The sequence below is a fragment of the Hyperolius riggenbachi genome, chromosome 1 (genome assembly GCF_040937935.1).
Source record: "Hyperolius riggenbachi isolate aHypRig1 chromosome 1, aHypRig1.pri, whole genome shotgun sequence".
NCBI lineage: Eukaryota > Metazoa > Chordata > Amphibia > Anura > Hyperoliidae > Hyperolius > Hyperolius riggenbachi.
In genome coordinates this window covers 550,180,518-550,206,160 of record NC_090646.1, presented here as the reverse complement: position 1 = coordinate 550,206,160, position 25,643 = coordinate 550,180,518, and the positions used below count along the sequence as shown (strand labels likewise).

Below are 25,643 nucleotides of genomic sequence, written 5' to 3'. Positions count from 1 at the left end.
TAAAGCAGTGTATAGTGCTGACTTCTTAAATTAGAAGGTAATTACGTGATCAATTTCCTTTCGCCTGAAAATAATCGCCCATATTGCATCATTTCAGGACCATGGACACAGCCAGCCTTCTCATTCTAGAACCAGTGTTTCTTAGGGCCGGTTCACACAGAGCAGTCAAAATCTGATCCATGAAACAGAACATTTTTATGTTTCAAGAATTTTATTGAGATTTTCTTTTAACAAAGGAATTGACAACATTGGGGTTAACGTAGACCTCTTAAAGCACAGTAACAATGAGGTAACATTGCATAGAATTTCTGTGTTCCAAATATTAAGAAAAGAAAAACTAGAGAAGGGACCATGTAAAAGTTGTAGATGGAAGTAATAATCAGCTCAAGCTGATAGTGAGTGGAGCGGTCCGGGATTGTACTCTAGTCACCTCGTGCGATTGGTACAACTTGAGGAGGGGTTTAACCAGATGGGGGGGGGGGGATTAATTAGGATCTCTTGCACCAGTATGGAGTTTGGGGGGGGAGGTGGTAGTCTAACAGAAGTCTGATGTACTCTAGAGGATATGTACCAGCTATCTGGAGCATGCTGTTGAGAGAAACAGAACATTTTTTTGTTATTATTGGGCATCAGTTTTTGATCTGTGATCTAGTCATCCGGAAAAATCACTCCCTCCCAAAACTTCTGATCATTTCCAATGAAGCAATGTAAACGGATCCTGTTGATTAACATGGGATCAGTTTACATCTGCTAGGATCAGGTCCATTATAGTCTACTAAGCGGACCAGTTTTAAGGCCAGTGTGAACAGGCTCTTAGTGTATGCCCACATATAACACCCAGCTGCCTGCTTCCTACGCAGTGTTCACATATCCCTATTCGAGACTGACACATTATAACTCCATAGCCTGTAATGGGTATTATTTTTTGTATGCCCGGTTCCCCTCCAGCCATGCTGAGGGTATTTGATTACAGGTGTGGGCCACTACCTTTAAACATTTATAGGACTAAGGACTTTTCAAACAGTGTAACACGGTCCTTGTAATGCCGTGCATTATTTATATTTTCTCCTTGTCTCTGTTTGAACTTGAAGAACTGCTTTGGATAAATGTCTAGAAAATGACCGGCAGGAGAGGCCACTGATCATGTGAAATAAAATTAGCGCAGTCATGTTTATAATTGAATTTGTCCTGGCTGTCTTCTGGGGTATCTAGCAAACAATTACCCAGCACTGCTGCCTGTGCTGAACAGTGGTGGCCTTGAAAGATGTATGAGGTCATGTGACACTGCAGCAGCAGCAGCAGAGACAGTTCTTCAGAGCGAGCTCCGTATTCCTGTGCTAGAGCTCAGCTGGTGGAGGATGGCTTCCCATGTCTTACAGCACATCCTTTGTCTTCTAAGGCTGTAATCCCTATCCGACAGACTTCCTTTTTATCACAGCATCACGCCTAAGAGGACAGTCTGGACTACTAATCCTTGGTCTGCTACCTCTAGGATGTTACCCAGTTTGTTGTGGGGATTTACGATGATGCACTCACTGCAGAGGATGCGAGTTGTGAATGTTGCTTTGTCTCTTTCTTCCTGTAACTCGTGTTTACTATTGAATTAACAGAGGGCACCGCAGAGCAAGCACGATACTGGCAGCAGGGATGCAGAGAAGCCTCTTGATGCACAAGGATGCGCAGACCTCGCCACCTGCAGCACTGCTGGAAATGGGCAGGTGAAAGAAAATGTACAGTCTGATTTTATTTCTTATTTATTTTTTTATACATTGTTTAGGCCAAGTTGATGTATTATTTTATAAGTTTACGGTAATTTGTTGAGCCACCTACAGTAGCCTTGATTCATACACAAGATGCTTAACAGTCATTTGTGCTTACAGGCAGTGCCTTGTGCATTAGATTCTGTGGCAGTATTCAGATTCTAGTTGCAGCTTAGGGGGGGGGGGGGGGGGGGGATTTAGTGGAAGAAAAGGAAGCTAAAGCAGGGTAGCCATGTGACAGACAGGTTGTGGCTGGCATACCCTATTGCTTGCCTTGTGGACAGCACTGCTAGTGTTGTGGACAGCAGAGCACACAGCTATGAGGCAAGCTTATGCTGGCAACACGCTTATGGATTTTAAAGCATACCTTTTTTTTTAAAACATGATCGCAAAAGAACAATGATTAATTTCATTTGGATCTGTATTTTGATGGCATCTAATAAAAGGATTGCATTTGATTGCAAAGCTTAGTTTTACTAAGCTGAAAATGCCATTGAACGATTGGTTGCAGTGTGTGTGCCAACATTACTGTACAAACTTCTATTGAGGAACATTTGTGAAAGTCTGCTTACTGGAAAATATACAAATGCTGCATTTTCCTATATTTGGATTTTGCTAATCAATTTAGTATAAACAAGCAGAAACTGCCCATTCTCAGCTTGCTTAGGAAAAAAAAAATCAACAGCTGTAATGTGCACAGTGATGTGTTTCTGTGCAGTATAAGGTTTATTATAAGAATAGCTGTGCATTTCACTGTTTGCTAACACAGTAGTTCCTCCTTAAATGTTCTCATTTCTTGTAAAACAGCAGTAGTGTTATTAGTTACATCATTCATCCCTTTAAAATAATGGGATCATTTGAATGTAAAATGTGTGCAGTGGGACAGAAAGTGTAAATGAGGTGTATGTTTTGAGTGGTGTTGCTTGCAGGAGATGTGCCTGTGACAGCAGAGACCATATGGCTTCTGAGGACCATGCCAGATGCCTGGCTATGCTTTGTGCAGGTCCACTCAGGCTTAGCTTATTAGCAGAATGATAGCAGGAAGGCATGGTTCTGTCCACTACTATACAAACACAGGCTGCTTCACAAAGTTTATATTTAAAAAACAAAAAGTATGCAATCCTAGAATGTCTATGAATTGCACCAGCAATAACAAAATCTATGAATTGCACCAGCACTAACAAAATCTTAATCTTCCGTGTTCCTTAACCCAGGAAATGCACTCGTATTTGGAGAGCTGCTCCAATGAACGGGACGCTGCAAATAACAGGGAAACTTAGCAGAAGTTTTTAGTAAATAATTTATGGGCTTTTTGGAGATGTTATTGTTTGTTTTGTTTTCCATCTTTCAGGAAGGAAGTGGTAGAACTCACAAGGATGTGAAACACACACACTTACCTCACTGTCTGTCTAGCTTCAGCACTAATGTCAGATCACTGGGAGTTTAATTTAATTAGATAATGAATTTCTGTCTGGGTAGAGTAGACAGTCACCAATGTCTTTAATGTTCATGCTAGTTACAGCTGTTTTCCACTGCAAATTACAAACGCACTGCGATGCGACTATGGCTTTATCTGTGCTCACTACACATCTCAAGACACGATTATCACATACTACGGTTTCATGGTGTGATTGCATTTATTTGCACCAGAGGAGGGTGAAAAAGTTCAGTAAAATTGCTGGATCCCCAGAAAATGACATAGCACTATGATTGCGGTGTGTGTGATTTTCCTGTGCTCCTACACTTTGCACACAAGTGCAAGCGCTCAACACATACAGCAGTACAGAGAGGAACACTATCAGTATTGTACCTGCATTAACTGGTGAGACCTACTGATATGCTTCCTGTGCAAACTGTCAACAATTGTGAGAGAGGGTTCTTGTGTTTACTTGCCAGTGCTGCCTTAGGCCTCCTTCACACTATGCACAGTGCAGAGTGGTACACGATGGTTCGCATAGTGGGCTTCATTCACTAAACCACGATAACTCCTATCACGGCCGTTTTTGCACGCATTGTCGCCTTTGCGCTGCGATTGCATGAGAAAATGCGTGTGAAAACTGGCGTGATATGAGTTATCACGGTTTCGTGGATCAAGCCCAGTGTGTGATATGCAGGGACATCAGACACTGCATAGAAGCAATGGGGTTGATTCACAAAGCTTATGTTGAATTTTCTCTTTGTTTTTTTCCTTATTTCTCATCTGAGCTTTAGGGCATATTCACAGTGGGACGTTGCGTTTTAATGCGACGTTAAAGTCGCAACATGTCTGCGTTAATAGGTAACGCACTGCAGGCAGTGAGTTACCAAAACACAACATTTTTCAACGCGACTTTAACGTCGCACTGTGTACGTCCCATAGGATTAGCATTGCAGTGCAGTAAGCTGCGTTATAAGACTTTAGATGCAGCTCCGCAATGTGCCACTGTGAATGAATGCAGCCTTAGGGTAATTTTTCTGCACTTAACAAGCAAAATAAAAAAAAAAAAAAAGTCATGAAAAAATTGAGTGGTGAAACTCATAGTAACATAGGGCCTGATGCGCACAGCAGTTTTACCAGTGTTGACGGAGGTAAACGTGTTTTGTGAGCTTTACTATGGTAACGTGGTATGCAGAGTGTGTATCGTATTACCATAGCAACACATGTCTGAACCCCAGTAACGTGCATGGTGCTGATATGTTACTGCACACCTCTTCCCGCCAAGGTTTTAAAGTGTTAGGATCCCATTACATGTATCAGATGCTGTAGACTAGAGCTACAGCAGACATGTTTGGGAAGACAAAATGTTTGTGAATGATACAGTTTTGCTTGGGAAATGCTAATTTGATAATGTTTGGGGCCAGATGGCTTCTTGGCTGGTACTTGGATCTTTCATGGGACATCTGGGGAATATCCTATTCTATGAGTGCTAGAGGGGTGGAGAAGGTTAATCACTGGATGACTTAATGGATCGAGCTGTAATCCTGATATACCCCTGAGACTGAGCCCGTATGCTTCTGGGTTTCTGGAGTAGTGAATATTTTATGCTGTCCTGCTAAGTGGCAAATGAGCATCCTCCATTTTGTGTGGGCAACACTCACAGGTTTCCTGTCAGGTGAAGCACTTCTTATGTTTTATAGAATGGATTACACAGTATTAGTCTTTGGAAAGCTGTGGTTCTTCAAGTTACCTTTTTGTCAATACTGTCATCTCACCAAGTATCTAAAATGATGGTGTTTGCCTTGTTGATCTGTTCTTGTTTACAGACTAGTGGAAACTCTATTGCTAGCATTTTACATCTGCTTTTTGCCTAAGTAAAAAAAATAAAAAAATAAGTTCACTGTCCACTTTCACTTAACATTATAACTGGTTAAATAATAGTCACTCATATACAAGTACTGTGTATATTTATACTAGTTTTAGCTGCTTTTTAGAAAAGTTTCAGAAAGAGTATGGAAATGTTTGTTTGACATTCCTGTCTATGGGGTAGATTTACTAAACTCAAAATTATCCCCACTTAACTCACAATTTATCTCTCCTTAAGGCTTGGTTCCCACTTGCGCCAAATTACATGCAGCCAGTGGGAGCTGACCACTCGCTGTGATCCGGCTGTAGCCCAGGGCAGATGCGTGACCTCCATAGACTATATGCGGAATGCTTCTTCTCTTTCGGGATTATCGCGGACTGCTCAGAAGTGCGGCCTGCTTTCCACAGCAGATCCAGTAGATTAGTTAGAGGCTGACGTGGGAACAGCTCCTATGTATAAAATAGGAGCTACTCCCTGACAGTTTTGTGACGAGCTAAGAACGGACAAAAATGTCCATTCTCAGCTCAAGTGAGAACTGACTGACTTAACGCAGGATTTATCTCTCCTATGTAACTTAAATCATGATTTATATCTGTGTAACTTAACTCATGATTTATCGCTCCTTATTTGGCTTAAGCTGCATACACATGCAAGACTGAAGCGGCCAATAACGACTGCCTAAGCCAATAATCTGGCATGTGTACAGCAGTCCCCGGCTAGCAATCAACCCAGCGAAGTGACGGGCGATTGCTTTGTCCGCACCACTCACCTCGCCCATTGCGTGATGTCACGTGTGCACACTCCGCTGTCCCTCCACTTCCCCTTATAGCAACAGAACGTGTCTTCAGCTGTAAAGATGGCACGCATCTGTATAATCTGGCCCAGCAATGTTGCCTGAGGGATTGGGTCCCGATCCCCAATGGGCAGCATCAGTTAGCCCCGTGTGTATGGGCCTTTAGTTCATTTTTTCTATCTCATGCATTAGCTCTCCTTACAGTTTTGGTGAAAATTGAAGGTAGCCACACACTATTAGACTTGGCAGCCGATTGATAATCCGATTCGATAATTATGAAAATTGGTGCCTCCAAGAGAGTGCCCGGTTGACGATGCAACCAATTTTGGGCCGAAATTGGTTGCATGTATCAATCGGATATGCTGCAAGATGTCTGGCCATCGTTGTTGATACGGTGTGCATGGCTGTAACTGTGAACAATATTGGGACAAATGTGACAAATCCCCCATCACTGTTCCCCCTAGTGTATAAATGTGCCCTGTGCATGTGTGTGCATTTTTACATTACATGTCCTATGTTGCCCACAGCGTGATGTAATATATCTAGTGATCATTTAACAGGTGATTATATTTTTGAGAGAAGTTTTTAGTGATTTTGTGCTTCAGGAAGTGCATCCTATTCACATAATCTGACTGTATCTTTACAGGGAACAGTGCGAGTGGATCATGAGACTGCCAGTGTTATGAGCTCTAACAGTAGTTACTCCGTTCCTCGAAGACTGACTAGTCACCTGGGCACCAAGGTAAATAAATATTTCTGTAATGTGTGTAACTGAGGCATTTAAAACACAAACACTTGTGTGGTTACTACACAATGCAAATATGAAAGTGTGGCCAAAAACGTAAGAAATGTTAGCTGCACCTTTTGGATTCTTACATGTGGCTGTATTGTACTGCACAATGGCAAAGCAGGTTTTCTACTGCATTTAAGAAACCTGGTTGTATTGGTTTATGTGTGTTGCATTACAATGTGCCTTTAGGCCTATTTAATGCAAGTGGTTTTCAGACATTCTGGAAAAACACTAGGTTTTCGGCCAAATTTAAGAGTTTTGAAATATCCCCCACCTTCCCCCCCACTTCCCTCGTGGTCCTCATATACTGCCTGATGTTTTTACTTGGTTAACCTAAACCGTATACCAAATACAGTGGTGTGAAAAACTATTTGCCCCCTTCCTGAGTACTTTTGTTCTCATTTGTTCCTGAATTGGCATGATGTCTAGCTTTTGAGGTGCTTTTGGTCTACTTCTCTGTGTCAGATAGCTCCTATTTACGTGATTTCTTGATTGAAACAGGTGTGGCAGTAATCAGGCCTGGGGGTGACTACAGAAATTGAACTCAGGTGTGATAAACCACAGTTAAGTTATTTTTGAACAAGGGGGGCAATCACTTTTTCACACAGGGCCATGTAGATTTGGAGTTTTTTTTCTCACTAAATAATAAAAACCATCATTTTAAAACTGCATTTTGTGTTCAATTATGTTATCTTTGACTAATAGTTAACGGTTTTTGATGAGCAGAAACATTTAAGTGTGACATACATGCAAAATAATAAGAAATCCGGAAGGGGGCAAATAGTTTTTCACACCACTGTAATTGCTCTTGTGTATGCTGGTGTTTTTGCATGAATAGGGAATTTTCAGTAGAACGGTTGTAGGGTGTTTAAGCACTGGAAAACTGTGTTTGCACAACAGGCCTTTATAATCTGCATTTATTTATTGTGAAATGTTTATATTTTTTCAGAATTGTGTCAAACCACATACTTAGATTCAGTGCTTCTCAGATTACATTGCCCAAAATAGACCAAAAATTACTACTTTGACTCATTTCACTTGTGCATTCCTGTCTGGTCCTCAAATTCCAGGAAAAGGGCTGCAGATCGATCATGAGGAGCCCTCCCTCTCAATGACGTATTGTTTTACCTTGTGCTATGTTTGGAATGGCGCTGTAAGGGAATTTGAGAATCTGTATTAAACACTGACCTAGTGCTTTTAGAAAGTAGAGAACTGTGCTGGAAATTGTCTTGCTAAGCAGAGGTCTATATCAGAGGCCAGCTCTAAAATAAACTATTTTGCAAATCTGTCGCCATTACGTAATCTATGTGGTTTCTGCTAGCATCATTTATTATGTTGATTATCATTAATTTTGAGGTATGCAGAGATAACTATTTATTTGAGTGGATTAAAGCGCTCAATCTTCTTACCCAGTGCTGTAGACTTTCAGAACTCCAAATAAGCTGTATATTTATAAAACAACAATCACAAGTACAGTATTTCATAGTTAAATAATTTGTGTATTCATACTTGTGATCAAAATTACTTTCGAGTCTGCAATATTTTTACATTTATTATTTTAGCCCTATTTTGAAATGCTAGTAGGTTGTCATCAGTATGTACAGTAAAAGCTGGGAACTAATATAAAGTGCACCCGGGAAAGTATTCACAGCACATCGGTTTTTCCACATTTTGTTATGTTGCAGCCTTACTTCAAAATGGATTTAATTAATTTTTTTCCTCAGAATTCTACACAAAACACCCCATAATGACGCCAAGAAAAAGGTTTACTTGAGGTTTTGGAAAATTTATTAAAAATAAACTGAGAAGTCACATGTACACAAGTATTCACAACCTTTGCTCAGCACTTTATTGCTGCACCTTTGGCAGCAATTAAAGCCCTAAGTCTTTTTGAATATGATGCCACAAGCTTGGCACACCTGTCTTTGGCCAGTTCCGCCCATTCCTCTTTGCAGCACCACTCAATCTCCATCAGGTTGGATGTTAAGCGTCTGTGCACAGCCATTTTAAGATCTTTCCAGAGATGAGCTACATTCTGAGCTTCATGGCAAAGGCTGTCAATACTGTAATGTTTTCTCAATTTTATTTATTTTGAATAAATTTGCCAAAACCTCAAGTAGTCTTTTTAACATTGTCGGTATGGGGTGTGTAGAATAGAATTCTGAGGGAAAAAATGAATTTAATCCATTTTGAATAAAGCTGTAACATAAAATGTGGAAAAGGTGATGCGGAGTGAATACTTTCCGGATGTACAATACTGATAAACTAGCTATGTTGTGATTTGACCCTTTGTCTGATAACCTGATTCTGACCCTGCCCACATGTCTGGGTGCTGAGCTGTGGTAACAGGCGAATTCAGGTTCCCGAATTTCAACAACCCAAATTCAAACACCAACACTATTGTGGGATTGTTACCACATCATTCATGTTACCAGCCGGACACGCATTCTTGCTAATGCATCCAAAGCAGTCTTCTCTCTTGTCTTCCTCACAGCTCAGCCCTGACTGGCATACAAGATGATAAAGGGCACAATTCAGGATTCCTATTTTACACAGCAATCTCATCCAGTAGGTGGTACCTGACTCCACCTTTATGTGGATAACTGATATCATGACTGATAGGAGACAGCAGGTTGTGCAGAAGAAGCACATCTGATGGTCTGACATCTCTCCCCGCTGCTCTGTGCAGTCTACACTGGCTGCACCTCAACAGCTCTACACATAAATGTTCTGAAGTTCACAGATGTCACAACAATAGCTGGTCATGGATTGCTGCATGGGTGACCAGTGAGTCTAGTGAGCAACACTCTTACGCAAATAGCCAGAAAACTAGCATCATTCTCACTGCTTCTATCCTAGCCCTTCATGTTTTAACAGTAATTTGTATTTGGTTTTATATATTGTATTGCTGATGGATGGATGGATAATTTTCCCATTTAGGATGTACTACTTTGAACTTAGCAGTTTAACTTTCTATCTAAGAACACTTATCCTGTCACCATTTAGCTGTAAGTTGTAGGTGTGTTGAAATCCTACTGACTTTCTTGGTAATGTGTTTGCAGGTGGAGATGGTATATTCTCTTCTCTCTATGCTGGGTACTCATGATAAGGATGATATGTCTCGTACACTGCTAGCCATGTCAAGCTCCCAGGACAGTTGTATTGCTATGCGCCAGTCTGGATGTCTTCCTCTTCTCATCCAATTACTCCATGGGAATGATAAGGACTCTGTACTGCTGGGGAACTCCCGAGGAAGTAAAGAGGCCAGAGCTCGTGCCAGTGCTGCTCTTCACAACATCATCCACTCCCAGCCTGATGACAAGAGAGGACGGAGAGAGATCAGAGTCCTCCACCTCTTGGAACAGATCAGAGCTTATTGTGAAACATGCTGGGAATGGCAAGAGGCACACGAGCAAGGCATGGATCAGGACAAGAACCCCAGTAAGCAGAAATAATGCTGTTATAAGGGTAGATTTGCAGTGTAATTCGTTTTCATCTGATTTAACCATTGTAAACTGTTCTAGGGTTATAGTTCTTTACACTCTGTCAGTAAATGTGCTGTTGTAAGAAGATGACGTTTTGTGTTTTCAGTGCCAGCTCCAGTTGAACATCAGATCTGCCCTGCCGTTTGTGTGCTAATGAAGCTCTCGTTTGATGAAGAACACAGGCATGCTATGAATGAGCTCGGTAAGACATCATAGAGTCCGGAATCATTGGTAGAATGAGTTTTTTCTTCCAGTAGTAATGTTGAATTTTTGTGTTCTATCAGGTGGACTGCAGGCTATCGCAGAGCTTCTTCAAGTAGATTGTGAAATGTATGGGCTTATTAATGACCACTATAGTATTACACTTCGCCGATATGCTGGGATGGCTTTAACAAATCTGACTTTTGGAGATGTGGCAAACAAGGTATTGACTTTTTACTGTCTACTGTATGATTAAAGCAAACCTAAGAACCCCCCCCCCCCCCCCCCCCAACCACCACCACCACCACCACCTAAAAAAAAGTTTAACTTAGCTGCCCTTACCTAAAGTTTCAGCCATCCTGTGCCCTTGCAGTCACTCGCGGCATATCTGGTCCCCAGCCACCAGCTAGTTTTGTTTTTGCCGGCTCTGAGTCGGCGGGCTGCCACGTGTACCTTTGCACGCTTCCCACTGGTGTATCGCGGACTTCAACATGTATCGGTGCAACGTGTACAAAGATATGTGTTGACGTCCGCGGTAGTGTCCTTCACCTGCGGGAACTCGTGCAAAGGTACGTGTGGTGGCCCTCCGACTCAAAAACGAAAACAGCTGGCTGCGGGGGACTGGAGGAGCCGTGAGTGACTGAGAGGACACAGGATGGCTGCAGGTGGCTGGTGGAAGCCCAAGGTAAGTGAAATTCTTTTTTTTTGGGGGGGGGGGGGGGGGGAGGAGAGAAGGTTTCCTTTAAGTGGTTAATTCCACCGTAAATTAAAAAAAAAAAAACACAGCCTGCCAACAAACAAAACTGCATATAAAATCAATGCAAAATGGAGTCCGTAGGTAAGCTGATTGTGTAGGTAAGCTCTCATACTACATGGAGGTGGTAAAATTGGCCAATCGTTGGCCAATCAAAATGGGATGTGGGCACCAGGCATTACTACTTGGAAATAGATGCAAATCAGTGAAATATTAGTAATTGATTAATCTACTGCACAGGAATGTGTGCACAATAGCTACTCCTCAGTAAAGCCTTTTCAGTTTCTTTAAAGGACATATGTAAGGTCTTAGGGGAAAAAAAAAGTGTTTAACTTACTTACCCCTGCAGACATCCTGTGCCCGTGCCGGGACACATCAATCCTCTGATCCCCTACCGCAGGTCACTTTCGTTACCGCTGACTCACAAGTCGATGACCACTGTGTCCTTACTCCCGCTCACGGCAGTGGGAGCTTCCTGCGCAGGCGCAGTACGAGAAAATCTCGTACTGCACCTACGCAGGACCCTCCCGGGGCGGGAGCAAGGGTGCGCGCGGCCAGGCCTGCGCAGGTGCAGTGACCTGCTGACTGAGAAAATGAAAGTGAGCCGCAGTGGGGGCCGGGAGGATTGTTTTGTCCCGACGCGGGCACAGGATGTCTGCAGGGCGGGGCAGTGGAAGCCCCAAGTAAGTAAAAAAAAAAAAAAATTAAAAAAAAATCTTAAGGTTGTCCTTTCATTTTTTGGGATAGTAAAGTGTCTGCACGGCAGGGTGGTAGAAGCCCCAAGTAAGTTAAAGGAAAAAAAATGGAAAAAAAAATCTTAATCTTACAAGTGTCCTCTAATTTTTTTCGGATAGTAAACAGAAATGCTATTTAGCAAATAACTTAACACCACCTTCTCAAGTTAATTTGATTGTTATTAAAAATTATTTTTCAACTTTTTTTTTTTTTTGACTATCAAAACATTCAGGCCAACTAGCGATGTATGGGCAGATCCACCATGAAACAGATCTTCTGTTGCCTGCCCATACACTGCAGGGAGTTGCGTTCCCAGTAAAAATAGGGGAAAAGTTGCATTGCATGGTGCGGCATGTACATTGAAGCATACATTACATAGAGAGTATGCTTTGCTGCAACCGTTAACACAGGCAGTATCTCACTGTATTACACAGGATGCATAGAAACAGCCTAAAAATTGATACTCATCTGTTGTTTTTGCAGGCAACCCTGTGTTCAATGAAGAGCTGTATGCGAGCTCTTGTAGCCCAGCTGAAATCAGAAAGTGAAGATCTGCAACAGGTACCTTTTTTTTTTTTTTTTCTCCTCCTTGGCCCATATGAAAAATATTGTGTAGATTCATGTGCTGTCTAACCTCATATATATGGGACATTTGTTTTTAGACTACATCAGTTATGGGCCATTGCTTTTAAAACAACATGATGGATGGCATGCTACAGTAGAGTTCTTGCAGTACCAGTAATGGGATAAAATGTGTACATCAAAAGGTCTAACAAGTGGATTTGGTTGTTTCCAAAATGCACAACACTTACCAGTGCTTCCCCCAAAAAATACAAATTTGCCAGCATTTCCTCCCCAAAATGCACCTCATTTGCCATTTCGTCAACGTACAAATCATTTGGCAGTTTACTCCCCATAACACTTATCATTTGGCAGCGTTAATCACCCAAAACAAAACACATTAGGCGCAAGGGGGAAAAAAACCTACATTACCTAGTATTTTATCTATCCAGAAATTCTGATTTATTTTTTGTTTTGTTTTTTGTTCTGTAGGTCATTGCAAGTGTGCTTCGGAATCTGTCCTGGAGAGCAGATGTAAACAGCAAGAAGACACTGCGGGAGGTTGGAAGTGTGAAAGCATTAACAGAATGTGCACTGGACGTGAAGAAGGTAAAAGCTATTAAATGTGTTAATGATGGTTGCAATTACTGTTCTGTTTCTCTCGTAAAATCATTAGCGAATCCAGAAGCATAATTGATGAGGCCACATTGATTTTTTGCTGAAATGTCCAGAATGCTACCGGTTTGTAAGGGATGATGTCCACTAAATTCTATTGTCATGATCTTCTGAGATGTTAACTCATTAGGATTCAGTGGTAATCTTTATCCTCGTGAGGCTAGCCTTAACTATTCTGCGACTGCCTACAGCCAATTGGTGGCCGCAGAGTGGCTCCCCAGGACCACCTAACGCCGATCCTGGTCTTGGAGGCGGAGATGAGCAGGGAACGCGCGATCGTTCCCTGCATGGGGCACTGGGAGCCGCCGCGATCAGCCTGCGGTCGGAGCTGGCAGGGATGTTAAACTGGTTTAAAAGGATATAAAAAACATATGTATAGCGCTGCGATCTAGTGCAGCGCTGTACAAAGATCAGCTCTGTCACTTAACTGTCCCTTTGATGGGCTCACAATCTAATCCGTTTCATAGGCAATAAAACACTTTCTTGTGGGAACTTAAATAGAGTCTGAAGCGAGAATAAATCTTGCTTCAGACCTCATAGATAGCAGGGGCATGTGTGCCCCTGCTAAACCGCCGCTATCCCGCGTCTTAACGGGGGTCCCTGATCCCCCAAATACCCTCGTTTCAGCGGGGGAGCGCTTCCTGGTTGGGGCAGGGCTAACCGCCGCAGCCCTGCCCCACGCACGTCTGTCAGCGCGTATCTCCGCCTCTCCCCCGCCCCTCTGTCTTCCTTCACTGAGAGGGGCGGCGATGCGCCGCTGATAGACGTGACTGGAGGCAGGGCTGCAACCGTTAGCCCTGCCTCCAGGAGCGACCAAGTCTGCGACCAAGTGTCGCAGTGGGGGGGTGAAGGGACCCCCGTTTAGCGGCGCTATAGCGGCGGTTTAGCAGGGGCACACGTGCCCCTGCCAACTATGAGCTCTGAAGCGAGATTTATTTAAGGGACATCGTAGGAATTCTATTTTCTTTTTATTACAGTCTTTGTTCCTGTTAAAGATTAGCCAGCAAGCTCATGGTGAACCAGATCTCCTAGGAGTGTGTAAGGGGCTACAAAGGACCAAAAAGCCCTCTTACTAAAATATTATGCAAAACAATGATTTGCATATTCAGCAGTGATGCATCATGGGAGACCTCATATGCTCACTTCAAGCTGAATAATCGCAAATCCCTTTTGATTTAAGAAGGCAAACTTCTGTCTGATACATATGGAAAGGGAAGGCTCCGTATCCTATAGAATCATCCCTGTCCTCTCTCAGTGCACTTGTTCCAGCACTGTCCCTGGGTAAAGTGACACCTCCTCCGGGAGCACTTGTGTCCCCGAGTGCTCCCAAGGACGGGCTGCTCCGTAGTGCGCATGTGGTCTTCGGGGGTACAAGTTCTCCCTCCGAGGGCCCTCAAGGTGTATTCGACCAGTTGGTCGAATTTGTGGAACTGAGGGAAAATGCTGGAAAGAGGGAGCCAAGAGGGGACAGGGAATGCTCAATAGGATCCAGAGCCTTCCTTCTCCATAGGCAAGCATCAGACTTTTTTTTTTTAATCACTTCAGTTTAACTTTAAGGTGATTTTACTCACTTCCTGTCCCAGAGCATGGAAAATGGGGGGGGGCAGGGAATGGATACATGTACTTGTAACAGCCATGGTCCATGAATGGAGTAAGTGATGTACTCATGACATCACATCTTTAAACTATGATCATGGTCTTTTCACAGTGAACTTGCATACAATTAGGAAAACCTAAATACCGGGTTGTACTTTCAGGATAGCTAGAACAGTAAAACCATGGGACAAAATCTTTGTGGTCATAATGGAACAAAATGCCTAGGAAGTGGTTGTTGTAAAGGAAAACTCAATTTTTAGTCATAGAAGACCATATAATAGAGAAAGCTCAGGTATTGTGTTCATGGCATGAATTACTCTGTAAAGCGTTACAAAAAAAATTAGTGAGAACCATATAAATGCTGAAAATAGTCTTAATTTAAAGTAGGAAGTAATGATGAGAGATGTATATATGCTTATAAGCTTTGCCCAGGAAACAGAAGGATTAGCTTATGAAAACATCGAGCATCTGTTGCATTTAACAAGCTCGGTGATTTGCTAGCTGCAGCTAGTCTTATGTGGGGCATATCCGTGGCTTTAAAAGTAAACTTTGTATATGCCTTCTATTTGGCTCAAACTTCAGAAATCGTGTAATGACTCAGTCTCTCCTGGGGTTCCAGGCAGCAAGTGTAGATTTGTCAGCCTGGCATCTGGGAAATATTCCATCCCATAAGCATCTATGGTGATGTGCCATAAACCTTAGATGCAGTGCCTACTTCACAGTGCTAAGAAGTGGTGTACGGTGGCTGACAGAAGACATTATCACATGATTATACAGTTTGAACCAGAAATTAGGTATTGGCAAAGTTTCATTTTAAGAAGCCTCTGATGCTCCTCAGGAGTGAGGGGTAGGACCGACCTTGGGCCTTAATATTTTATAAATTCCTGGAGTTTTATTTTTATAACTAAAAGACTTAATGTTGATTTATTCAACGCTATTACTGAACTTGGCTATGTCTGATAATATATATACATTTTTTTATTTACAGGAGTCCACGTTGAAGAGTGTACTAAGTGCCTTGTGGAACCTGTCTGCTCACTGCACAGAGAATAAAGCAGACATATGTTCTGTGGATGGGGCACTGGCTTTCCTGGTGGGCACATTAACTTACAGAAGTCAGACCAACACCCTGGCCATCATAGAGAGTGGAGGTGGAATACTGCGTAATGTGTCCAGCTTAATCGCCACTAATGAAGACCACAGGTGGGTAATCATTGTTTTGGTCAAACTTCATGTGTTTATATGGTTGTGGTGGTTTAACTGCAGTTTCTGAGTGTTTTTTGTTTTTGAGACTATATTCATTTTGAAAGGTTTGCAGAAACAACCAATTTTTGTTTTGAATACTGCCAGTCTGGTTACTCTTACAATTTCCTTTTCGCAGTGGGATTGACAAAGGCCCAGTTTCTACTGGCTGCTTTTCCGTAGTGTTTGAAAAAATGCACTTGATTTTACTGTGATTTTTCAAAACCACTGAGATTTTGCCGCAGTTCAAGTGAATGGGGATGCATTTTCCAAAACAAACACCATGGAAATGCAGCTAGTGGAAATTGATCCTAAGTATTATGTGGAAGGCTGCTTGGAAACTCATGATAATTCCTGGCTTTGCAATGTGGTAGGGAGAGTGCTGCTGGGACTGGAATGAACTATGGGCTAGACAGGCAAAAATGGTTTGTGTTCCCTCTGGTGTGGCTAAGGAGATCAAAGATCGTGATTGAAAAAAAATCACTGGCATGTCTGTGCAGATCTCCATGATCAGATGGGCTGCATGGAGTGGTCCAAAGGTAACCTACAGAAAACCTGTATTCAGAATATGGCCAGAGAGTTCCTGAGATGTGCAGGGAGTGAAGTTGAATCCCTCCGTTTGTGGAGTTCTCCAATAAACATCAATTTATTTTAATAGCATATTGATTTAATTACTGTAGTTAGTTTTAAACAGTGGTATGGTAACTCCTCCAAAGAAAGAGTTGATTGGCCTTGGATTACGAAACTGCACAATATATGCATATGCACTTCTTTTGGTGTTGCATGTTAACTCCAGGAGAAAAGCCTGTCTCTCTGACTAGCAGTAGGAAGGGTGATGCCACGCCTGATTTTATTACCGTATATTTTGGAGCATAAGACACACCAGACCATAGATGCACCTAGGTTTAGAGGACAAAAATCAGGCAAAAATATTCTAAACTTGGTGCAGGGGCAACTTATGAACCTTTTCCCACCAATGATGTTCCCCTTTTAACCCCTCTTGAACTTTTGTGCAAAACCTACACCCCCCATCCTCCGCTAACCCTCCTCTGTCCTTCCCGTCCTCCTGTGTTCTCATCTACGTCCACATCTGTTTCTCTCCCTCCCCCCCCCCCCCCCCCCAATCTGTGTCCTCTGTCGCCATGTGCTTATCGGTCCCCCATCTGTTTCTTCTGTCCCCAGCGTGTCCTCCTTTGTCCCCCCATCTGTGTCCTCTACCCAGCCTGTCCTCCTTTGTCCCCCTCCAATGCTTGCACTCATGTCCCCCATCTGTGCCCTCTGTCCCAGCCAGTCCTCCTTTGGCCGCTCTCATGTGTCCCCTATCCTTGCCCTCTGTCCCAGTGTGTCCTCTTTGTGTCCTCCGGATTTCCGCACATACTTTCGACATGTCGAAGAATGCTGCCTGCGCTGTGTCCTCCCATGCAGGCTGAATAGGAAGCCCACTGCTCCATGCGCTCATTGGAGCTGATGGTCTTCTGGGTGGGACCACAGCTTGTATTTGGGGCCAATCACAGCAATCCCTGAGTAGCCAAATAGATTAGCAGGACAGCCAGGCAACTGGTGTTGCTTAAAAGGAAATACTTATGGCAGCCTCCATATTCTCACTTCATTTAAGAAACAGTCTTTTGCAGGCAAGTTAATGATTTATTTTCAATCTTCAGTTCTCCAGTTCTAGCTAATGATAGCAGTTTGTGGTATAGAATCTTTTTTTTTTAATCAAGCAGTTATATTCACTCAATAAAACCTGACATATTATTTAAAATTAGTTTTATGCTTGTATCTTAACCCTTTTTGTTTTCTGGTTTTAGGCAAATCCTGAGGGAGAACAACTGCTTACAGACACTTCTGCAGCACTTGAAATCGCACAGCTTGACTATTGTCAGCAATGCTTGTGGGACTTTGTGGAACTTATCTGCTCGGAATGCCAAGGATCAGGAAGCACTATGGGACATGGGTGCTGTCAGCATGCTCAAAAACCTCATCCATTCAAAGCACAAAATGATTGCGATGGGCAGTGCAGCAGCCTTACGGAACTTAATGGCAAACAGACCAGCAAAATACAAAGATGCAAATATCATGTCTCCTGGGTCCAGTGTTCCATCTCTTCATGTACGAAAGCAGAAAGCCTTAGAAGCAGAGCTTGATGCACAGCACCTCTCTGAGACATTTGATAACATTGACAACTTAAGTCCCAAAACATCCCATCGCAATAAGCAGAGACACAAACAGAATTTGTATGGTGACTATGTTTTGGACTCAAGCAGACATGATGATTCTATTTGTCGGTCAGACAATTTCAGTCCTGGAAACTTAACTGTCCTTTCGACATACATGAATACAACAGTGTTACCAGCACCTTCTTCTAGGCAAACTAGTGAAAACAGTCGGCCAGAAAAGGACAGGGACCGTCCTGGAATAAATAACTATCATACTACCAGTGATGGAGGTTGCTCCAAGCGTATCGGACTACAGCTATCAACTACTGCTCAGATCTCCAAAGTTATGGATGAAGTATCAAATATTCATGTATCTCAAGATGATAGACATTCAGGGTCCTCCTCAGATATTCACAGTATATCAGATGAAAGAACTAGTACAAGAAAAACATCTAACCACTCCCACACAAATCCCTATAATTTCTCCAAAGGAGACAACTCCAGCAGAGGATGTCAGGTGTCCTATATGAAAAGTATGGAGTATAAAATGTCATCAAATGATAGTTTAAACAGTGTTAGCAGTACTGATGGCTATGGAAAACGTGGCCAAGTTAAACCGTCTGTTGAATCCTACTCTGAAGATGATGAGGGTAAATTCTGCAACTATGGACAGTATCCAGCCGGTTTAGCACACAAAATACACAGCGCTAATCACATGGACGATAATGATACTGAATTGGACACGCCAATAAATTACAGTCTCAAATATTCAGATGAACAGTTGAATTCTGGAAGGCAAAGTCCTACTCAAAATGACAGATGGGCCAGACCCAAACATATAGTAGACAGTGAAATGAAACAAAATGAACAACGGCAAAATAGGAATTCCAAAACACCTTATACTTCATTCACAGAGAACAAAGAAGAGAAACATAAAAAGTTTTCCTCTCACTTAGCACAACCAGAAAACTCTTCACCATATCGATCTAGAACATCAAATACGCAAGGTGATCAGATAAGGGCAAATTCTACTATGGGAATAAATCAGAAGACTAACAAATCTCATTGTCAAGTGGATGACTATGACAATGACAAAACAACCAATTTCAGTGAACGTTATTCAGAGGAAGAACAGCATGAGGATGAAGACGACCGGCAAGTTAATTTCAGCATGACCGGTTATAACCAGGATGAACATCACGTTGAGCAGCCTATTGATTACAGTCGAAAGTATCCTCCAGAGGTTCCTGCCACAACACAGAAGCCTTCATTTTCATTCTCAAAGATTTCTTCCAAACAAAAAGCGAAGAAAGATAATGTGTCATCCAGCAGCAATACACCAACTCCATCACCTAACTCAAGCCGCCAAAATCAACTTCATCCTAATTCTGCTCAATCCCGGAGTGGCCAAAATAAGCAAAAACAAAGTGCAAGTAAATCTCCATCAATAAACCAAGAAACAATTCAGACCTACTGTGTTGAAGACACACCTATATGTTTTTCACGGTGCAGTTCCTTGTCCTCTTTATCTTCTGCTGAGGATGAAATTGAAGGACGTGAAAGAGTTGCTGAAGGAGCAGATGGAAGTAACGCATTGCAGATAACTGAGCTGAAGGATAGTCGAAATTCTGCTACTAAAGAAGGCACAACAAATGAAAATCGTTCCACATCTCATATGCGTTCAAAAGGTAGCAGATTAAATGCTTCCAACGTGTCACCTTCAGATCCTTCTCGACATAAGTCTGTTGAATTTTCCTCAGGTGCTAAATCGCCCTCAAAAAGTGGTGCTCAAACACCAAAAAGCCCACCAGAACACTATGTTCAAGAAACCCCTCTAATGTTCAGCAGATGCACTTCTGTAAGCTCTTTGGACAGTTTTGAGAGTCATTCAATAGCTAGTTCTGTGCAGAGCGAGCCATGTAGTGGTATGGTTAGTGGCATTATAAGTCCCAGTGATCTTCCAGACAGCCCGGGTCAAACAATGCCCCCAAGCAGAAGCAAGACTCCTCCACCACCTCAGGCCGTACACAATAAAAGAGATACAAACAAACCTAAAGTGACGACGAGCACTGAAGAGAGAGACCCTGCAGTCAAACAGACTACTGTACACACAGCAGTTCAGAGGGTACAGGTTCTTCAGGAAGCTGACACCTTACTGCACTTTGCGACTGAAAGTACACCTGATGGTTTTTCATGTTCTTCTAGTCTTAGTGCCCTTAGTCTGGATGAGCCTTATATCCCAAAAGATGTAGAACTTAAAATCATGCCCCCTGTCTTTGAAAATGATCATGGGAATGAAGCAGAATCAGATGTGTCTAAAGAATCCACTGACCATAAGAAGAAAGAAGAGAAACAAGAAGTGGAGAAAGATATGCTAGATGATACAGATGATGACATTGATATTTTAGAGGAATGTATAATATCAGCTATGCCTACAAAGTCCTCTAGGAAAAGCAAGAAAACATCCCAACCAGCTGTTACAAAGACTGCTCCACCTACAGCTAGAAAACCAAGCCAGCTGCCGGTGTATAAGCTTCTTCCCCCTCAAAACAGACTGCAGGCTCAAAAACATGTCAGCTTTACTCATGCCGATGATATGCCTAGAGTCTACTGTGTAGAAGGGACCCCAATAAACTTTTCTACAACAACTTCTCTCAGTGACCTCACAATAGAATCTCCACCAAATGAACTGGCAAATAATGATCAAGCACATTCATTACCTGCAGTCTTTGAAAAGCGTGATACAATCCCAACTGAAGGACGATGTACAGATGATAAGGAAGCTAGTAAAAAGGCAACCACCAGTGCATCAGGGCTAGATGAGGATAAAACAGAGGAAGGTGATATTCTTGCTGAGTGCATACATTCAGCAATGCCCAAAGGTAAAAGTCACAAACCATATAGAGTCAAAAAGATAATGGATCAGATTAATCATAGCTCTGGAAGTGCTACCTCAAATAAAAATTCTCTAGAAGCTGAAAAGAAGCCAACTTCTCCGGTGAAGCCTATGCCACAACTTACTGGTTCTTCAAAGAAAAACGCAGAACACAAAATCAATTTGCCTCCCGAAAAACCCTACTGTGATGCAAAAAAGCAAAATATAAGAGGCCAGTCGACCAATGAAAAGCTACCAAATAACGAAGAGCGTTTAAAAGGAAGTTTTGCATTTGATTCCCCGCACCACTACACACCAATAGAGGGCACACCCTATTGCTTTTCAAGAAATGATTCGCTGAGTTCATTAGACTTTGATGAGGATGATGTTGACCTTTCAAAAGAAAAGGAGGAGTTAAGGAAGGAAAAAGAAGCAAAAGATGTGGATACAAGGGCAGCAAGTAAAAACACTTCATCAAACCATGCACCTGAAAAAGGACAGCCAAGTCAAAAGGCTTCAGTACACAAAGGTTCAGCCAAGTCACATCTCCAAAAACAAGCTTCATTTCCTCCTGCATCTAAATCTGTTCAAGATAGAGGTGCAGCTCGTGATGAGAAACTGCAGAATTTTGCCATTGAAAATACACCAGTCTGCTTTTCTCGTAATTCATCATTAAGTTCTCTAAGTGATATTGACCAAGAGAACAACAACAAAGAAATTAAGGTAACAAAAGAAAATGAGCCAGCTGACTCTGAGATGCCATTGCGTAGACCTATGACTTCAGGTTATGCACCAAAATCATTTCATGTGGAAGATACTCCTGTCTGCTTTTCTAGAAACAGTTCTCTGAGTTCTCTGAGCATTGATTCTGAAGATGATTTGCTACAAGAATGTATAAGTTCAGCCATGCCAAAGAAGAAAAAACCTCCAAAAGTCAAAACTGATGGTGAGAAGGTCCGTTCAAATAGCATTGGTGGTATACTTGCTGAGGAACCTGATCTAGGCTTAGATTTAAGAGATCTACAGAGTCCAGATTCTGAAAATGCATTTTCCCCAGATTCAGAAAACTTTGACTGGAAAGCAATCCAGGAAGGTGCTAATTCAATTGTCAGTCGCTTACATCAAGCAGCTGCTGCAGTTTCTTTGTCTCGGCAAGGCTCATCAGACTCAGATTCTATCCTTTCACTAAAATCAGGAATTTCCTTGGGTTCCCCTTTCCATATTACATCTGACAAAGAGGAAAAGCCAATCACAGTAAACAAAGGACCAAGAATTTTAAAACCTGGCGAGAAAGGTGCACTAGAAAATAAGAAAAACGATGAAGAAGCAAAAGGCATTAAAGGAGGAAAGAAAATATATAAAAGCATGATTACGGGAAAGTCACGCTCCAGCTCTGACTTCTCTAGTCAATGTAAACAATTAGCTCAGTCAAATATGCCCTCAATTTCACGCGGTAGAACAATGATCCATATACCTGGCGTCCGTGCTAGTTCTCCTAGCACAAGTCCAGTTTCAAAGAAAGTTCCTATACTAAAAAATGCACCATCTAAACCTTCCAATGACCATTCCACTAATTCTCCTAGAGGACAGAAACCATTTAAAGCCGAACCAGTTTACAGTAACAAACAGCCTTCTACACCAGGAGGTCAAAGTAAAGGCACTTCTAGATCAGGTTCAAGAGACTCTACACCTTCAAGGCCATCTCCTCAGCCATTAAGCAGACCTTTACAATCCCCTGGTCGAAGCTCTATTTCACCAGGCAGGAGTGGAATAAGTCCTCCTAACAAATTCTCCCAGCTACCAAGAACCTCTTCCCCAAGTACAGCATCTACCAAGTCTTCAGGTTCCGGCAGAATGTCCTATACATCTCCAGGTAGACAATTAAGCCAACAAAACCTTACTAAGCAGTCCACAAGCAACCTACCAAAAGCACCCAGTGGTATTCCAAGAAGCGAGTCTGCATCAAAGATTTTACACCAGAATACAAATGGTGCAGGATCTAGTAAGAAGGCAGAGCTGTCTAGAATGTCCTCAACAAAGTCCAGTGGAAGTGAGTCAGACAGGTCCGAAAGACCTGCTTTAGTACGTCAGTCAACATTTATTAAAGAAGCACCTAGCCCTACCTTAAGGAGAAAGTTAGAGGAATCTGCATCGTTTGAGTCTTTGTCATCTTCGTCTAAAGCTGACTCTCCCACACGATCCCAGGCTCAAACACCAGTTTTAAGCCCATCCCTTCCTGATATGTCTTTATCAACTCATCCTGTCCAACCTGGAGGTTGGAGAAAGATGCCCCATAACTTGAATGTTCCTGCAGAGCACAGCGACCTCAGAAAGCGGCATGACATAAGTCGATCGCATTCCGAGTCTCCATCTAGACTTCCAGCTCCGCGATCAGGTACATGGAAACGTGAGCATAGTAAACATTCTTCATCCCTTCCTCGTGTAAGTACTTGGAGGAGAACTGGAAGCTCATCTTCAATTTTGTCTGCTTCTTCTGAGTCTAGTGAGAAAGCAAAGAGTGAAGACGAAAGGCAGCCACCATGTTCCTTTGTCGGGCTTAAATCTACCACAGACTGTACACCATCTGCTAAAGGAACTTGGCGAAAGATAAAGGAGAATGAAATCATTGAGACTACAAGCAATGGTTCCTCTATCACCCTTGCAGAGTCTAACAATACACTTGAACCTAAAACAGTACACCAGATGGCACCAGCGGTTTCCAAAACAGAGGATGTGTGGGTAAGAATCGAGGACTGCCCAATCAATAACCCTAGGTCAGGCAGATCTCCTACAGGAAATTCCCCTCCAGTTATTGACAATGTGTCAGAGCAGGTAGAAAAGGCTGAGATAGTAAGGGACTGCCAAAGAAGGCATAATTCAGGGAACGGTAATGGGTCTGTCTTGGAAAATAGGCAAAAGTCTTTTATTAAGTTGGAAGGTTTGGATGCAAAGGGGACTGACCCAAAACCTGTAATAAACAGCCAGCACACAGGGCAAGAGACTAATGAAAACTCAGTTCCAGAACGAACACCATTTAGTTCGAGTAGCTCAAGCAAACACAGCTCACCAAGTGGAACTGTTGCTGTTCGTGTCACCCCTTTTAACTATAACCCTAGTCCCAGGAAAAGTAATGCAGATGGTAGCACATCTCGGCCTTCCCAAATCCCAACGCCAGTGACTACAAACTCAAAAAAAAGAGACTCAAAAAATGAAGCCACTGATTCCAGTGGCTCTCAAAGCCCTAAAAGACATTCTGGCTCTTACCTTGTGACTTCTGTTTGAAGAAATCCTCAGCAATTGTTTTGACGAAAGCTCTGATGTACAAATTTTAGCTGTCCATGTATATTCAATCAAAAAGTATAACTAAAAAAAAGTCTGTAAATATGTTTGATTTCAATGAAGGTTGTTCAGGAAGCCATAATTCATAAAATACTTTTCACTTACTATACAATGTGGGCACAGTTTACTAAGCATAGGATATTTATAGCAAACTCTTCTGGTTTAAGGGGTGGCCCTACAAAAAGTAAAAAGCAGTGGTGAACTCAGTGTATAAATGACTTATCCTTGTCCCCTTGTCCTGCTTATTTAAAGGTAGGCACACAGTACGCAATTGGACATCGGATTCAATTCTTAATACCAACGAAAATGTATTTAAAACAAAATAAGGGCATATCAATACCACAGGTGGAGCGGTAGATGATAGATGTTCCCTAAGCTTGGTGCTGCATCAAGCAGTTTGAAGATGGGCTGGCAGCACAATCCATTATAAAATGGTAAAATGATCAACATTTCTTGATAGCCATTTGATAAGGGAAATATCAATGGTTAACATGAAGCATACATCACGTACTAGTTGACATGGAGCATACCTCACATAGTATATGCTTGGCTTCAAAGCCCACTACTAAGATCTGCCTGCCTGCTGCTTTTTCAGTACAGTGCTATTCCTTTATAGTAAACTCCAAAGGAACAGAAGTTTACTAAATCTGAATTGGTCATACATTGTATATTTATACAGACACAGTTGCTGGGACCTGAGGCCAGAGTTTACTATATACAGAGGTTTACTATATCAGAGTTTACTATGAGATTCTACTGTATTTGCATTAAAGGATACCGACATTTTTAAATTGATGCGATGCATAGTAGTAGAAGCAGCAAACTGGCCGAAATTGCCAGTGCTAAGCAAATTGTTTTAAACTAAAAGTCATCTTACGTGGGTAAAGTTGGAACCTTTGTGAGGTTTTTGTTTGTGCCCCTGCTATGAGGCTTCTGCTAACGATCTGTCTTGGCAATACTTTTGGCTCGAGTAGGTTCTCCATATATTACTTTGAAGGAACTACTAAAGCAGGATCAGACATATCTCAGGAGCCAAGTAGCTGATGCGCCTTAAAGGACAACCGAAGTGAGAGGGATATGGAGGCTGCCATACTTATTTTCTGGATATCCTCCTAATCCTCTGCCTCTAAAACTGGCCATACACTAGGCCGATTCCCTGCCAATCGACAGCAGATTTGATCACTGGGATCGAATCTGCTGTCAAATCGTTAACGCTAAATTTCGATCTATTTCGTCCCGAAATAGATATAGATCGGTCCCGTCGATCGCTCCGTGCGGGAAATTACCGTCAATCGCCCGCGGGTAGGGAGCGCGTTGCTAGCGGCGTTCGAGTGCCCGACGACCGACGCAATACATTACCTGCTCTGCCGGCGCGACTCCCCAGGTCTCCGCTGTCT

At 42.4% G+C, this 25,643-nt stretch overlaps 1 protein-coding gene across 6 annotated transcripts in view; it reads left to right on the top strand.

The window, feature by feature from the left end:
• The window catches only part of APC (APC regulator of WNT signaling pathway), a 148,591-nt gene that overhangs the window by 117,719 nt on the left and 5,229 nt on the right, over positions 1–25,643 (top strand). For 3 of the 6 annotated variants that reach the window (XM_068247323.1, XM_068247317.1, XM_068247327.1), the window contains 9 exons: positions 1,611–1,730; positions 6,484–6,579; positions 9,690–10,068; positions 10,219–10,314; positions 10,397–10,536; positions 12,286–12,363; positions 12,856–12,972; positions 15,623–15,837; positions 17,685–24,358. In XM_068247323.1, coding sequence (XP_068103424.1) covers positions 1,611–1,730; positions 6,484–6,579; positions 9,690–10,068; positions 10,219–10,314; positions 10,397–10,536; positions 12,286–12,363; positions 12,856–12,972; positions 15,623–15,837; positions 17,685–24,189 — 7,746 coding nt within the window. In that variant the 3' untranslated portion in view covers positions 24,190–24,358. Of the gene's footprint in view, positions 1–1,610; positions 1,731–6,483; positions 6,580–9,689; positions 10,069–10,218; positions 10,315–10,396; positions 10,537–12,285; positions 12,364–12,855; positions 12,973–15,622; positions 15,838–17,684; positions 24,359–25,643 lie in introns of those variants that run through there. The other 3 variants (XM_068247340.1, XM_068247335.1, XM_068247331.1) reach the window with 3 other exon arrangements.